The sequence below is a fragment of the Molothrus aeneus genome, chromosome 6, assembly GCF_037042795.1.
Source record: "Molothrus aeneus isolate 106 chromosome 6, BPBGC_Maene_1.0, whole genome shotgun sequence".
Lineage (NCBI taxonomy): Eukaryota > Metazoa > Chordata > Aves > Passeriformes > Icteridae > Molothrus > Molothrus aeneus.
This window is the reverse complement of record NC_089651.1, coordinates 57,140,206-57,154,132: the sequence shown is the minus strand read 5'-3', so window position 1 is coordinate 57,154,132 and position 13,927 is coordinate 57,140,206. Positions and strand designations below refer to the sequence as shown.

Sequence of the window (13,927 nt, the reverse complement as noted above, 5' to 3'; positions counted from 1 at the left end):
GATGTTTAAATCTGCTTCCCTTTTCAGGGTCAGGCTGTCAGACTTCTTCAATGGTGTGTTTGTGTTTATAACATTTTAATTAGCAAAGCTTCCCATGGTTTTGACCATCCACAGGATTATGGTGATAAAACTCCTGCTTAAAAGATGCAAAACCTTAGTAAGGGATTTTTGTCATAACTTACGTGTTTTCCAGCCAGAAAAATAAACATATTGGTTTTAGCCTCAGTTTATATTCAGTAGATGTGAGGAAGCCCACTGTTAGGTAAATATTGAGAGAACACCTACATACTGATAGCTGGAGGGTGTAGGGGGGTGAATTCATTTGCTTGATCTGATTTATGTATTCTTTTCCTAATACACCCACTACTACTCACTGTTAGGGCATGAGCTAGATGAGCATTTAGCATGATCTGAGATTGTTGTTCAGTGCTGGAGTGCTTGTAAGAGGTGAGGGATCTCTTAATCTTCTATCTTGATTTTTATACTCCAGTAAAATCAGTGGTTGGTCTTTGCTCTGTGCTTGTGTGTCACTCAGTGCAAGGGGAGCTTGCCTGCAGTGCTCCTAGGGGAGGAAAATGTGTATACTGCTCCTGGTACTGATAAAAAAAAGGCTTAATTAAGTTTTTACTTATTAACATTATTGATTTAAAGCTTTTACATTGCTTTTTAAAAATATCTTTATTTCTTCTAAATTAAAATACCATGGTGCATGTGGGAGTGTAGCACTAGGCACTGTCACGTGTGAGGAGGTGCCTGGCTGACCTTTGCTGTGCTGCTGTTACAGCAGTGGTCAATAGCAGCACAGTGAGATTTATTTCCAGCAGATGAGACCTGACTCGAGTCAAACAGTTCCAAACACACCATTTCATCCTGCAGCCCTTCCTCTTGTTTCCCTGCTGTAGTTATACCACCACTGTAGGGATTTGCCTGACATAACCCCCTGGAATACAAACTGGGCAGGGGGGAAAGGAGGGATCTCTGCCCAGGAAGCTCAGGGGGCAGGTGGGGTGGGGATGTGCTGGTGCTTGCCTTTGTCCTCAGATGACTTGGTGGGTTATTTATTCTCCTCTCCCGCTGCATGTATAATTTCCACTGCCATAAACACATGTTCAGTTTGAGTGCAGAGGAAGGGAAGGGGAAGAGGCTTTTTAGTGTTGAACTTTGTAGTTAAGGTTTGCACATAGGCAGGCACAGTGGATACCCCATAGTTACAGATGTCCCAGTTGAGCCACGGATGTGGAACCTCCCTTCACTGAGCAATTACTTGTCTGCTTTTATAGCAGTATTTGGACATTTGAACTGTTCATGGTGGTTGTTGCTTTACCAGAGGTTAGAGGCTTTTAAAAGTCTGGGTTTCTTTAATTGTCTAGAATGGCTTTGTTTTGCAAAATACTCTCTGTGACCAGAAGGAAAATATGTATCCTATAGGAAACTGGCCAGAATGCAAAACATGAGCTGGGAAAACATCTCTGAAGGCTTTATATCCTCTGACACCAAGGATGGGAGGCATGAGGGGCTGCTGCATTGTCACAGAATCACAAACTGGTTTGAGTTGGAAGAGACCTTAAAGATCACCTCATTCCAACCCTCTTCTATGGGCAGGGACACCTTCCACTAGTGCAGGCTGCTGCAAACCCCATCCAGCCTGGCCATGAACACTGCCAGGGATGGGGCAGCCACAGCTCCTCTGGGCACCCTGTGCCAGGGCATCACCACCTTCACCAGGAAGAATTTCTTCCTAATAACTCATTTAAATCTATTCTCTTTCAGTTTGGATCTGTTCCCCCTTCTCCTAGCGCTACATACCCTTGCAAAGACTCTCTGTTCAGATTCCTGGTAGGCTCCCTTCAGGTACTGAGAGGCTGCATTAAGGTCATCCCCAGAGCCTCCTCCAGGCTGAGAAATCCCAATTCTCTTGGCCTTTCCATTAGCAGGCTCAGTGCTGTGTTGGTGGATGATTTCTGCCCACAGCCTCTCACCCAGTGGCGCTGGGACCTGCTGAGCAGATGTGCTGGGTGTGAGCTGAGGAACTGCCATCCTGCTGGTTGGGAGGAAGGAGGTTTTGTTAGCCATATGTTTCACCATTTCAAAATCACTTGCAGCTTGTTGGAGGGCTGAACTTGCCAGCTCCATGGTGTGGTGTGTGGGATGCATGAGCACCCAAGCCCTGAGACAGAGGGATTTATTCTGTGGGATGTGGTTGTATATGTAGATCCACTGAATCATGTGATGGATGGTCTCCTGCAGCTACACCTGGGCTCAAGGTATGGCTGAGGTTGTGCTGGGCTCTCCCTCTCCTTTTCACTTGAGCCAGCACCAGGAAATGGGAAGAAGAGTGCCCAAAAGAGTGGATGGCATGTGGAAAGTAATCCAGGCCTTCCTGAAACCTGCTTAGTAATGCTCAGCTTTGTTATATTGTAAATTAAGGTGTACATAAGCATGGGTGTGAGGATCACCTGAAAGATGTGCAGTATCAGCAGAACATTAGCAGGGTCTGACAGCCAAGTAGTGGTAGAAAGTGTGAAATTTGAGGAGTGTCTTAAACATGAGTCAGCTTTTAGTAAAGGCAAATACCCCAACTTGGGGCATGTGCATTAATGGCAAGCAGGTCTGCAAGATGGAACTGTTGTGCTGTGGGATTTGGGTGTCTGGAGAATGGGGGATGAAAGGCAAGTACAGCTCTAGGGAGGAGGCTTCAGGCTGGCCCTGGATGTGATCCACCAGTGCAGGAAGCATGGAGACTCCCTCTGCAGCCCAGGAAAAAGCAAGTGCCTGTAATTTTTTGGGCTTTGTGAACTGTTTCAAAATTGCAGTCTGTCTGAAACTGGGCAAACCACAGGGATGCACAGCAGTGTCCCATGGGTGGCTTTGCAGGCTGTCATTGACTGTCCCCTATTCCTGGTGCCAGGGATTGGTTCCCTCTTGCCATGTGTGGTCTCCACTGCATGGGAGAGCTCCAGGGAGGTGATTACCCCATGCTGGTTCTTGATGGGAACCATAAAAAAAACCCAGAAGCTGTAAGAGCTAAATTGGGAATATATTCTTTTAGTTCTGCTAAATGGGGGCTCAAAGGGCATTAGCTGTTTGGCTTCTAATGGAGCAGCTGGCACGGAGCAGGCCTGTAACTGGATTGCTTCTTTAGGTGATTTACTCAGGTCCTCACCACCCACTCAAGCCCTGTGCTTCCCTTTCCATGCCTCAGAAGTTCTCCTCTGCATGCTGAACACCCCTACAGGACACTTTGCCAGTTGAGGTGTTTGGCCCTGATCCAGGAAAAACATTTATGTGTTTGCCTAAACGTAGATCAAAGTGATGATCTCTTGAATTTGAAGTTGGGCACATTCTGTAATACCATAAGGAATTTTTTTTTTTTTATTCTCGCATGAAGTTGTAGGAGGCTCAGGGCTCAGCAAAGCAACTGTGTCTTCATCTTCCTTTTAGAGGACCTTTTGGTTGACCTCCTGAGGTTCTTCTTGGGCTTGTTTCCTATGGTAGATAGCAAGGCAGTTGAACTTGTGCAATGATGGTTGAACGTTGAGAGGAATATTAAACCTCCACAAATCAGACCTCGCTTCTGGAGATCAAAATGACATCTTGTGTGTGGGAAAGAGGCAAATTATCTCCCAGCTGCAGAGCTCCTCCAGCTTGCTGTCATGTGTTTCTGGTTGCCCACTGACAGAGGATGGTGAACTAGATGGACCAATGTTCTGATCCAGTCTGGTAATTCCTGTGGTCCCCTGAGTCCTGTTGACCTCAGTGGGAATTAAACACATGTTTAAGCACTTCCCTACAAAGGCAGGCTCTTCTGAGCCACTCTGTGCCCAGCTGCTTGGAGCTCTGCACTGAAGAAAGCAGATTTCTGTTAAATGCTTGGATCAGCCTTACCACATCCTTTTTCTTGGTGTGTTGAAATGGGAAAATCCTAACATGTTGCATGCACTTCCATTTAAAAAATAAATGCAAGCTGTCCTAAGGTCAAACCATGCTCTGTGTCACAGTGATGCCATTGGGTAGGACGTTTCCATCAGTGCCTGTGGAAGGGACATGTGCACAAATGGCTGGGAGAACTCAGCAGAAAACCCTTGGGCTTTATGGCTGGCTTTGCTTCTAATCCTGTAGCAAGAGTACCAAGAGGAATACATCCTGTGGCTCACAGCCCCTTGAAGTGGCTGGGCTCAGTACTGACAGGATGGTTTCCCTTATCTTGACTCCTACAAAGAGGACCAGGAATTATGCCTGTGATGTGGGATTCCTGCATTTCAGGCCTTGATCAGGTTGACAGCTTTTCCTCTATTTCCAGCACCTCCCTCCCCGCAGTGGTTAATCAGCAAAGCCAGTTGAAAGCACAGAATTGCTCTGCCCCCTTTTTGTAGGAAGATAAGTGGGAGGGTGACAGCTGTGTTTGGGTCCTGCTGCTAATCCACTGCTCTGGGAGTTCACAGACCTGTCCCTTCCTGTGGAATTATATCCATGCAGAGGGTTTGGCAGGAGCTGGCTTTGGTCTTGCGCCAGTCCATGCTCAAAACAAGAGTCCTGAACTCAGAACATTGTTGCACAGTCACTTCAGGCAGACTGGTTTGTTGTCCCCCTCCCCCCCCCCCCAAAAAAAAAAAAAACAAACACTTGTTTTCAGAGCCTTTACTTTGCAAATTAACTAACTTGAAAACTACAAATTTCATTTCTTTCTTCTGAGGCAAGTGTGCCCCAGATGAGGCTTTGATCTGGGAATCTCAGCTGAGTCTGTCCAGGTCTGTGTGAGGATCCCAGAGACCAGCTGGCTGGGATATGCAGTCTGGACAGCTGCTCCCAAAATGGGAATGGCTCTCTTGATCTAGAGCTCTGTTCATGCCCTTGGAGAGACACTTGTTTTGTGTAAATTGAGCTTTGCTAGGAAATTGTTATGTGGCTGAACTAAACTCAGTGAAAAGATTAGATTATATTGATAGATAATTAAATTGTGATATTAAATTGTGCCAGAGGAGTTTGGACTGGACATAAGGAAGCATTTTTTTAATGAGAGGTGATTCAGACATGGAAAAAGGCTTCATAGACAGGTGGTGAGTGCCCACAGCCTGTCATGTTTAAGAGATGTTTCAGCAATGCTCTTAAAGTACATAAATTTTTGGTTCATTCTGACATGGTCAGACAGTTGGACTGGATGATTATTGTAAGTCCCTTTTAACTGAAATAGTCTACTCTGTTCTAAAATTAAATTTTATTTTTGGTACAATTCAGATTTGAATGCCAGCAGTTCCTAGATCCCTGCTTTGTAGAACTATCAAATATTACCTAACGTTTGGAAAATGAACCCTTTAGAGGAAGCTGTGTGGCACATATCAAAGAACTAGCCATCATTGAGAAAGTAGCCTATGGGTTTTTTTTACCAACACAGGAAGTATTGGAAGCATGTAAAAATGATGCAAATAGTGATAAAGAAATGTAGCATGAGAATACCAAAGGTGGATGAACACTGATCTCAAAGAAAGGCACTGCTTTTACTCAGCAAGAGTGGTGGTGGTCAGCTGGTTATGTGTAGTCATGTTTTCAGGAGTTATTGCCCAAAAAGCTGTGAGTTAGAACAACTCGTTAGCATTGAGCTTCTGGTCTATTTACATCTTGTGAGTTAATAGCTTACTGGCGTGTCTCAACATGGGAGAGGAGTGAGGGGAAGATAGGAAAAGGCAGATATTTCTAGATAAAAAATACAATTTTGAGCTAAAGAGAACATTGCAGTGAAGTTCTGTACCTGCTCCAGATGCCATCCTTGTTCTAGACCTCAGTCCCCTGACTTCTCAATCAGGGATGTAATTGTGGCTTTTGAAAGCATTTTATCATAGAATCATAAAATGATTTGTGTTGGAAGGGATCTTAAATATCAACTAATTCCAACCCCCTGCCATGGGCAGGCACACCTTCCACTAGACCATGTTTCTCCAGGCCCCATCCAGCCTGGCCTGGAACATTTCCAGGGATGGGGCAGCCACAGCTCCTGTGGGCAACCTCTGCCAGGGCCTCATCTCCCTCACAGTCATTAATTTCTTCAAAACATCCAATCTAAACCTCCTGTCTTTCAGTGTGAAGCCATTCCCCTTTGTCCTGTCACTCCATGGCCTTGTCAAAAGTCCCTCTCCAGCTCTCCTGTAGCCCCCTTCAGGCACTGGAAGGAGCTCTAAGGTCTCTCCAGAGCAGTCTCTTCTCCAGGCTGACCAGTCCCAGCTCTTCCAGCCTGTCTTCACAGCAGAGGGGCTCCAGCCCTGGCATCATCTCCATAGCCACCTCTGGGTCCACATCCTCCTTAGGCTGAGGGCCCATACTGAATGCAGTAGCAAAACCAGAAGCAAGAACTGTGTGTGATGACCTCAATGTTTTGTTGTCCTTTTTTCTCCTCCTCCCCCTGCACAGGGACCCTGCAGAGGGACCGGATCTTCAAGAACCTGACTCGGAAGCGGCAGCGGGCGATGCGCAGGCGGGTGCACCAGGTCAACGGGCACAAGTTCATGGCCACCTACCTGAGACAGCCCACCTACTGCTCTCACTGCAGGGAGTTCATCTGGTAAGAGCAGCCCAAACACCCTGGCACAGGGCTCCCCAGTGCTTTGTGTTGTGGGGACAAGGCACCCCCCCCAGTCCTGAATGTCACTTAGGACTGTACCCAGGGCCTCTGATGTGATGCCTTTGGCTATGAGGTTTGGGAGGGTACATTTATGCTGCAGAGAGGCCAGAGGTGATGTGTATCTTGGATGCTGAAAGCAAACTGGCTTGGTGTGGGGATGTGGCAGTGTCCCTCCCTTGTAACCACAGATTATTCCCTTATTTCAAGGGAAAAAAAATATGAAGCAACATGAAGAAAGACCCAACTCACTGGAGTGGAGTGTTGAGATTACACTGAGAAAAAAAAAAAAAACATTTGCTTGAAAGTTTAGAGAAAATTCCTGAGAACAGAAAAGCCATCAGAGAGGTGTGAAGTGATGCACGTGGAGGAGTAGGCAGAGCAAGGAGAAAAACCTAGATATGCCTCAAAAGAACATGGAGTGGGAGAAATAATAACAGGGTGTGGGCTGCTGGGATCAGTGTAATATGTATGGTGTGTGTTGTAATGAAGTGAGGTATCTGGGAAATGAGAGTGAGGGGGAATATGGGGAATACAGGCATGTTGACAGCCTGCCCTGTGAGCCGTGCCTGTGCAGTGCTTTCCTGTGCTCTCACACCCCTGGGCTGGATTGCACCCCTACTGCTGGGCAGCTCTGCCATGGGATCTGATAATTTGGGATCCTCCTGCATTTTGGCTCTGCCCTCTGTAAACAATCTGCAAGATGACCATCCTTCCCATTGAACTGTGTCCATGTTTTCTCTTGGCCAGGGGCGTGTTTGGGAAGCAGGGATACCAGTGCCAAGGTAAGGTGCTCTGCTCCTGCGTGGTGTGTGTGTGGGATGTGCTGCTTTGGGAGTGCTTTCCCATGCTGCTGGGACATCCTGCAGCTGTGAGCTGCTCTGGAGTCCCCACTCCTCTTCCTCCCCAGGCAGCCAGACTGTACTTTTGAGCCTCTGTCAGGTTTGCCACTGACATTCCTGCAAACCCCTGCGTGCCTGGTTGCTGTTTCACCCTTTGCAGGTTCACTCAGTTGCTACATGCAACACCCAGCTGGGCTTGAGGCACCCAGGACAGTGCTCAGCTGGTATTGGGACACAAAGTACCCTGCTGGAATGGCCACCCTCCTTTCTCTCCCCCTATGAACTTCAACAATGTAAAATTTGGGAGTTTGCACTTTGTGGGCTGGCACAGCACTTCTGCCTGAATGCAGAGTTTGGTTGACTGGGTGTGGAGATGTATGTGGTGCTTGTTTGCATTTAATTATTGTTCTGCCTTTCCCTTTATTTTGCCTTTCCCTTTTTCCCAGAACTGCCTGCTTCATGGCCATTCAGATTAGCCTAACATAGCCTGTTCCTGGGCAGTATAGTAGGGCACTGGTGTCCTGTGAAAGGAATCTGCATGTAAACAAATGGATTGTGCTGTGTGAAACACTCTTCACTGGATAATTATTTCAACAGCATTTTTGAGTATTTTAGAAGCTACATAGTTGTTTTTGTGTCCATCACCCATATTTGATATAAGCAACTGTTTTCTAGACTGATCTAGAATGATCCAATGCAGAATTTTTTGTTGCAGTATGTTGAAGATACATCTCCAGATCTGTTGTAAATTCCAAGCCACCAATTATTTTTCACATCTGTACTGTGTGCTGATGATGCAGCTGAGCCTTAAGGAGCCCAGCTGGTGGATTGATGTGTTCTGAGTCTTCCAAGGGCTCTTTTCAGTGTGCCTCTTTTATTTCAGTGTGCACCTGTGTTGTACACAAGCGCTGCCATCACCTCATTGTCACAGCTTGCACGTGCCAAAACAATGCCAGCAAGAACGATCTCAAGGTAAAGTCATGTTGGTTATTTTGGGTCATCAGATTTTGTCTGGGTTGCTGGGGTTGTCCTGTAAAAGAATTTATTTATGTTATCTTTATTCATGGGTTTAAAAGTGAGAAAGGGTGAGAGGGACCTGCTTAAAAGCCATGCAATGTCATCCTGTTGTTCTGTCGATGCCATTAACTCTTTGGGCTAGCACATGGTTTAAGAAGTCAGGATATCTTCACTGGAAGACATCAATAAGTAGCAAATACAGTGTTTTCCTTGGTAATTTTCTTGCATGATTAACTGTGGTGCAATCAAAATCTGGTGTCCAGTTCTTAATGTGGATTTCTCTGGCCAACCATTGGTCTTTGTTTTCCCTCTTTTTTCTTTTCTGATTGCCTGAAGGGCTCATTTAGTTGTTGCTCCACACCCTTGCTGTATGAAATACATTGTAATAAAGAACCCTTGCATAACTTGTGTTTCTGAAGGTTTTCCTTCCTGCTGGTTTTGGCTGTGTTTGATGGGAGTAACATCCCCACCTAACACTGCCCTGTGCATCGCGTGTCTCATTTCTGGAGCTGGAAATGGTTCAATAACTGAGGAAAAATCAAATCAAATCTGTTTATTCACGAGGCAGCTCTGTGTTTTGTGCCATGCAATTGCCTTTGTTATTTCTTGCCTCCAAACTGCTGAGCTGAACTCCTTAAAATGACCCCTTGACAAGCCAGATGGAAATGAGTTAAGAAGCCTAAGGGTAGAGTGCAAGTTAAATAGTGAATGTCCTCACCCCTCTCTTGGGATTATGAAGGTTTTATGACACATTTAAACTACTTTAAAAGAAGCCAGAAGTGAGGAGGCACCACTCACCTTGAACTTCTTGTTCCAGTCACACCCCTGACTTTTCTTTAATAGAGTTGTGGGTTCCGCCTCAGCTTTCCAGGATCTGCATGTTGAGAAACAAAGTCAAAAGTGATGAATATGCTAAATGGGGACTGCTTTCTTCAGCCATTGAAACATTTTTTTAAAGGTGCCCTTGAGATCTGAATGATTTACAATTGGAAAAGAACAAGGTTAAAAAGGGGATGAGTGCAAGTGATAAATCGAAATGTGTGCCTGAAAGGCTGTTAGTTACAAAGAGGGCAAAAAGAGGAATGAGAATTTTAGGAGGAGCTGTGAAAGCAGTTCTGTATTAAAATTATTAAAATCAACAGTTTGACCTAAAGTTACATGTTTTTGCACATAGCATGTAAGTCAATAATTTTGAAACTGTGTGATTAAGAAACGCTGTAACTCACACTGCAGTGGGATTGGTTTGTTTTGAGGTATTCCAATTCTAACTTGTCTTTAAGAATTTAGAATTGGCTAGGGAGCCCTTCTTTTAAAATCTGCTTTTCCAGGTAGTCTGGCCTGGCCAGCAAGGAAAGCAGGGCTGGCTCACAGCAGGTGAGGCTGTTAATTCAGTATTCACTTGCTGTAAACCTCAGTGAGGTGATGGATTGGGACATTTTTCTGACTTGAAATTATTTTCTTAGATTTGCACTCAAATGCCTGTATGCAAATGAACACCAGCTTATAAATATGTGTTTGAATTTTAAACCTGTTCTTTCCTTTTGGTGCTGCAGGTTACTGAACAGAGGTTTGGGATCAACATTCCTCATAAATTTGGCGTCCACAACTACAAAGTCCCGACATTCTGTGACCACTGTGGCTCCTTGCTCTGGGGGATCCTGCGACAGGGTCTGCAGTGTAAAAGTGAGCAGCTTCTCTCTGTTGCCTCTTCACAAAATACATTTATTTTTAGACTCTTGATGCACTGTGTGGGCTTGATTTGTGCAACCTTCAGGAGAAAGCTCAGTGATGAATATTTATCTTTGTAAGAGTTTGAAAAAAGGCTGATCTCCTTTTTCATCTCTGCCTGCCAGAAGGACTCTCCTTTGCACTTTGTTTCACTCGCATTATTAAAAGTATTTTGCTTCCTGCATTCGGATTTTCCCTTTACCTGAAGGTTTTTCCTCAGCTAATGAGATAAAGCAGTGAAAAGGCATCTGAGGGGAAAAAAAGGTCATTGCTTTAGGTTGACTACCCTGCCTATTAATTGATGACTAAGCATGTTCTGGTGTTAAGTTTTTGTTTCAGTGATCCAGACTGTAAAATCCTTGCCTTCATCTCCCACAAGAGGGTGTGTGTGTGCCCATGAGTTAGAGCAGTAATGATTTTTTTTCCCCACTGAACACTGCCTTTAAAATTAAATGCAGGAAAATGCAAGGGACGTTTGTTGCGAATTCTGTGGCATTATAAATATTAGTTGTACTTAGAGACATAGCTGCAATGGTAGTTTTGCACCTCAAAAATATGTGCTTATGAAAAGCTTTAGGCAATAATGGCATCCTGCTTGGAGAGTTTGGGGTCTGTTCCTGGTTTTCAGGAGTTTATTCTCTTACAAGAATCGTAATTTTGTTTCTTAGATCAGTGGCAAAAATCCCTCTAGTTTAAAGATGCAGGGTAGGCCCAGATGGGTGTATTTCCTGAAGCAGAATTAGTAAATTGTTTCTCAGCAGTAAATCCCTCCAAGTTATTTTACTTGTTCCTTTGCTTTTACTTTCCATTGCCCCTGTCAGTCTGTAAAATGAACGTCCACATCCGATGCCAAGCAAACGTTGCTCCAAACTGTGGGGTGAACTCAGCAGAGCTTGCCAAAACCTTGGCCTGCATGGGTCTGCAGCCAGGAAGCATTTCTCCAAATTCAGTGAGTATTTCTTTTTTTTTCCTTCTCTATTTAGAACATTTACAACTGAGTCTTTCTATTGGTGTAGGAGGGGGCAGAGGTTTCCCATAGGACAGGTGATGTTGGGTGGGGGACTGCAGGAGCAGGTCTGTGGCTTGTGGCAAGGGCCTCACCTGGAAAACGGATATCTGACATCCAGGTTTTAATCTATAGGTGTTGCTTTGCAATGTGCTTGTGTTTCACAGTGCTGTGACTCCTCAACACACTTTCATCTGCTTATCACAAATGAGAGCAGAATAAGACCCCCTGACTAATTAGTGATCAATATGATTTGTAACTAATTAGTGAACAGTATGATTCATGCCACGCTTTTTTTTTTACTGCAAGTACAAATGCTATCTGCATGCATGGGTTGTGATAGAGCAAAAGAGCTCAAGAAGAAGCTTAGTTCTTTTCCCAGCTTTGTTACTTCTTCTGTGTGATTTTGGGGAAACCATTTCACTCCTCCCTACATCCCTGGCCAAAAATCTGTAGTCCCTGTTAACATAACAAAAAAAAATATTAAAACCCAAACCATAATTTCCAGATGTGGTAAATCTTTGGATACAATTGGCCGGCTATGCTGATCAACCACATCAGGCTGTATCAGCCCAGCAGGCTCATTAGGCTGTGCTGCCCCTTTTGATTTCAGTTGGTTTGTAGCAAATTCTTATCCTTGCTCTTCCCTCTGTAGCAGTTATCCTGGGAGTTACAGGGAAATCCCATATTCCCTTCTCCATTCTGCAAAAATCAACACTTGTTTGCATCATCTGCGCATCAAAAGGAGATGAAAACAACAACAACAAAAAAATCTGTGCTTGGTGTTTAATGACCTCTTGTTATTCATGCCATAAAGGATCTAGGAAAATGCTCAGACTGTGCTGTAAGGACAACCCTGAATGGCTTTAAGCTGAATGAGGGTGTCTTTAAATAGTACATTAGGAAGAAATTCTTTACTATGAGCCTGGTCAGGCCCTGCCACTGGTTGCTCAGAGAAATTGTGGATGCCCAATCCCTGGAAGTGTTTAAGATCAGGTTGGATGGGGTTTTGAGAAACCTGGTGTGGTGGAAGGTGTCCCTGCCCATGGCAGGGATTTGGAACTAAATGATCTTGAAGGTCCCTTCCAACACAAACCTCTCTGTGTTTCTGTGACTGCTCTTGGTTCTTTGCTCATGGTGACAAGTCTCCTGTGCAGAAGGAACTTTGCTGTTCACCAAAGTAGTCACAAGATGGAGCTCACGAAGTCCCTGCGACTTTGTCCAGACCAATAAACTGCATTGAAGTGCTCGTTTGTATGCACCTGCATAGCTGGAGAGCTGTGAGCAGAGGGCACTGGAGGTTGGCTTGATCTTTCTGACTTCAAAATTAAGAGCTCTAGAAATGTGAGCTGATACTGGTACAACTCCTGAATATGCAGCACCTCACTGCTGGCATGGGAATGAACAGCTTTCCATCAGATTTGGAGCAGTGGAGCAAGCCAGCAGCCCAAATGTGGAAAAGAGACATGTTTTGAAGTTGGGGTCCCACTGAGCTGGGCTTTGAGCAAGAGTCTTAAAATCAAGTAGAAACATAAGAAATTCAAATGAGATCTGCTAGGGTTCTAAATCTCCACAGCACTTTGCCTATTGCAGAAATGATGCAGTCCTCCTTACTTTGCTGGTAAATAGAAGACTTGGATTTCCCCACTCATTCTCTTTAATTTTTTGTGGGGTGTAAGGATGGAGAGAGTCAACCTTGCCTCTTCACTCTTGGGGATGGTCCTGTGCAGGGCCTGGAGTTGGGCTTGATGATCCTTGTGGGTCCCTCCCAAACTCAGCATATTCTGTGATTATGTGGGATGTGCTGGGCAGTGGGTGTACAGCCCAAAATGCCATATCAGGAGCTGGTCTTGAGATGTCAGCACAGCCCTGAGCAGTGCTGAGTTTGGCTGGTCACATGTGGCAGCTGTGTGATTGTACCAACACAACTTTCTGTCTCTGCAGCCATAAAGTGCCCCTGGAAAGGCCCCAGATACCCTGGTTGGTGGATTGACTACCTGTGAGCACCTTTGAATGAGAAGTACAATTCCTCTGCAGGCTGATCCTTCTTTGCTTTCTTCCACAGAAACTGGTTTCCAGATCTACATTGAAACATCAGGGAAAAGGCAGCCTGAAGGATGGCAACACCATTACTGAAACCTCAGCAAGCAAACTCGGGATCAAAGACTTAACCTTCCTTCGTGTGTTGGGAAAGGGGAGCTTTGGAAAGGTGAGAGTTATTCCTGGCTATTTTGTGAGAAACCACATTCCTTATTTAAGAAGCCCCAAGGCAGCTGAAGTGATTTCATAACATGCTACACAGGCTGTCCAGTGGTACTCCAGAGCAATTACTAAGTGGTACTTGCTTTGTGCAGCAAAGTTGGTTACAGAGAGCAGGGAGAAAAGAGAAGAGAAAGAAAGCTGACAACAAAGTGAAGAACTGGCTATCACAAAAAAGAAGTTAGGACCTGAAGGAACAACTGCATGCCAGGGCCTATACCAGGAGCTGCAAGTGTGTGTTAACAAGCATTTGGGCAGCATTTCTTGGAGCATGTACAGACTTTTCCTTTAAAGGCAACAAGGCAGTGGTTTCAAATGTGGTGAGATGGTGGTTTTGTTTCTCTGCTTTGCCAGGAAGATGATGTGAAAGAGTGTGTTTGAGTTTTATAACTGAGGAGGGAGGTGGAAAGAAAGGCCCTGCTCAGGCAGTTTGTGCTGGCACAGTGGGTGACCTTCAACCAGGCA

At 45.0% G+C, this 13,927-nt stretch overlaps 1 protein-coding gene across 1 annotated transcript in view; it reads left to right on the top strand.

Annotated features, from left to right (window-relative positions):
* PRKCH (protein kinase C eta) overlaps positions 1 to 13,927 on the top strand; it is a 112,621-nt gene that overhangs the window by 39,518 nt on the left and 59,176 nt on the right. The window contains exons 3-8 of the mRNA XM_066551656.1: positions 6,403 to 6,553; positions 7,361 to 7,395; positions 8,336 to 8,424; positions 10,023 to 10,152; positions 11,019 to 11,146; positions 13,269 to 13,412. Coding sequence (XP_066407753.1) covers positions 6,403 to 6,553; positions 7,361 to 7,395; positions 8,336 to 8,424; positions 10,023 to 10,152; positions 11,019 to 11,146; positions 13,269 to 13,412 — 677 coding nt within the window. The remainder of the gene's footprint in view (positions 1 to 6,402; positions 6,554 to 7,360; positions 7,396 to 8,335; positions 8,425 to 10,022; positions 10,153 to 11,018; positions 11,147 to 13,268; positions 13,413 to 13,927) is intronic.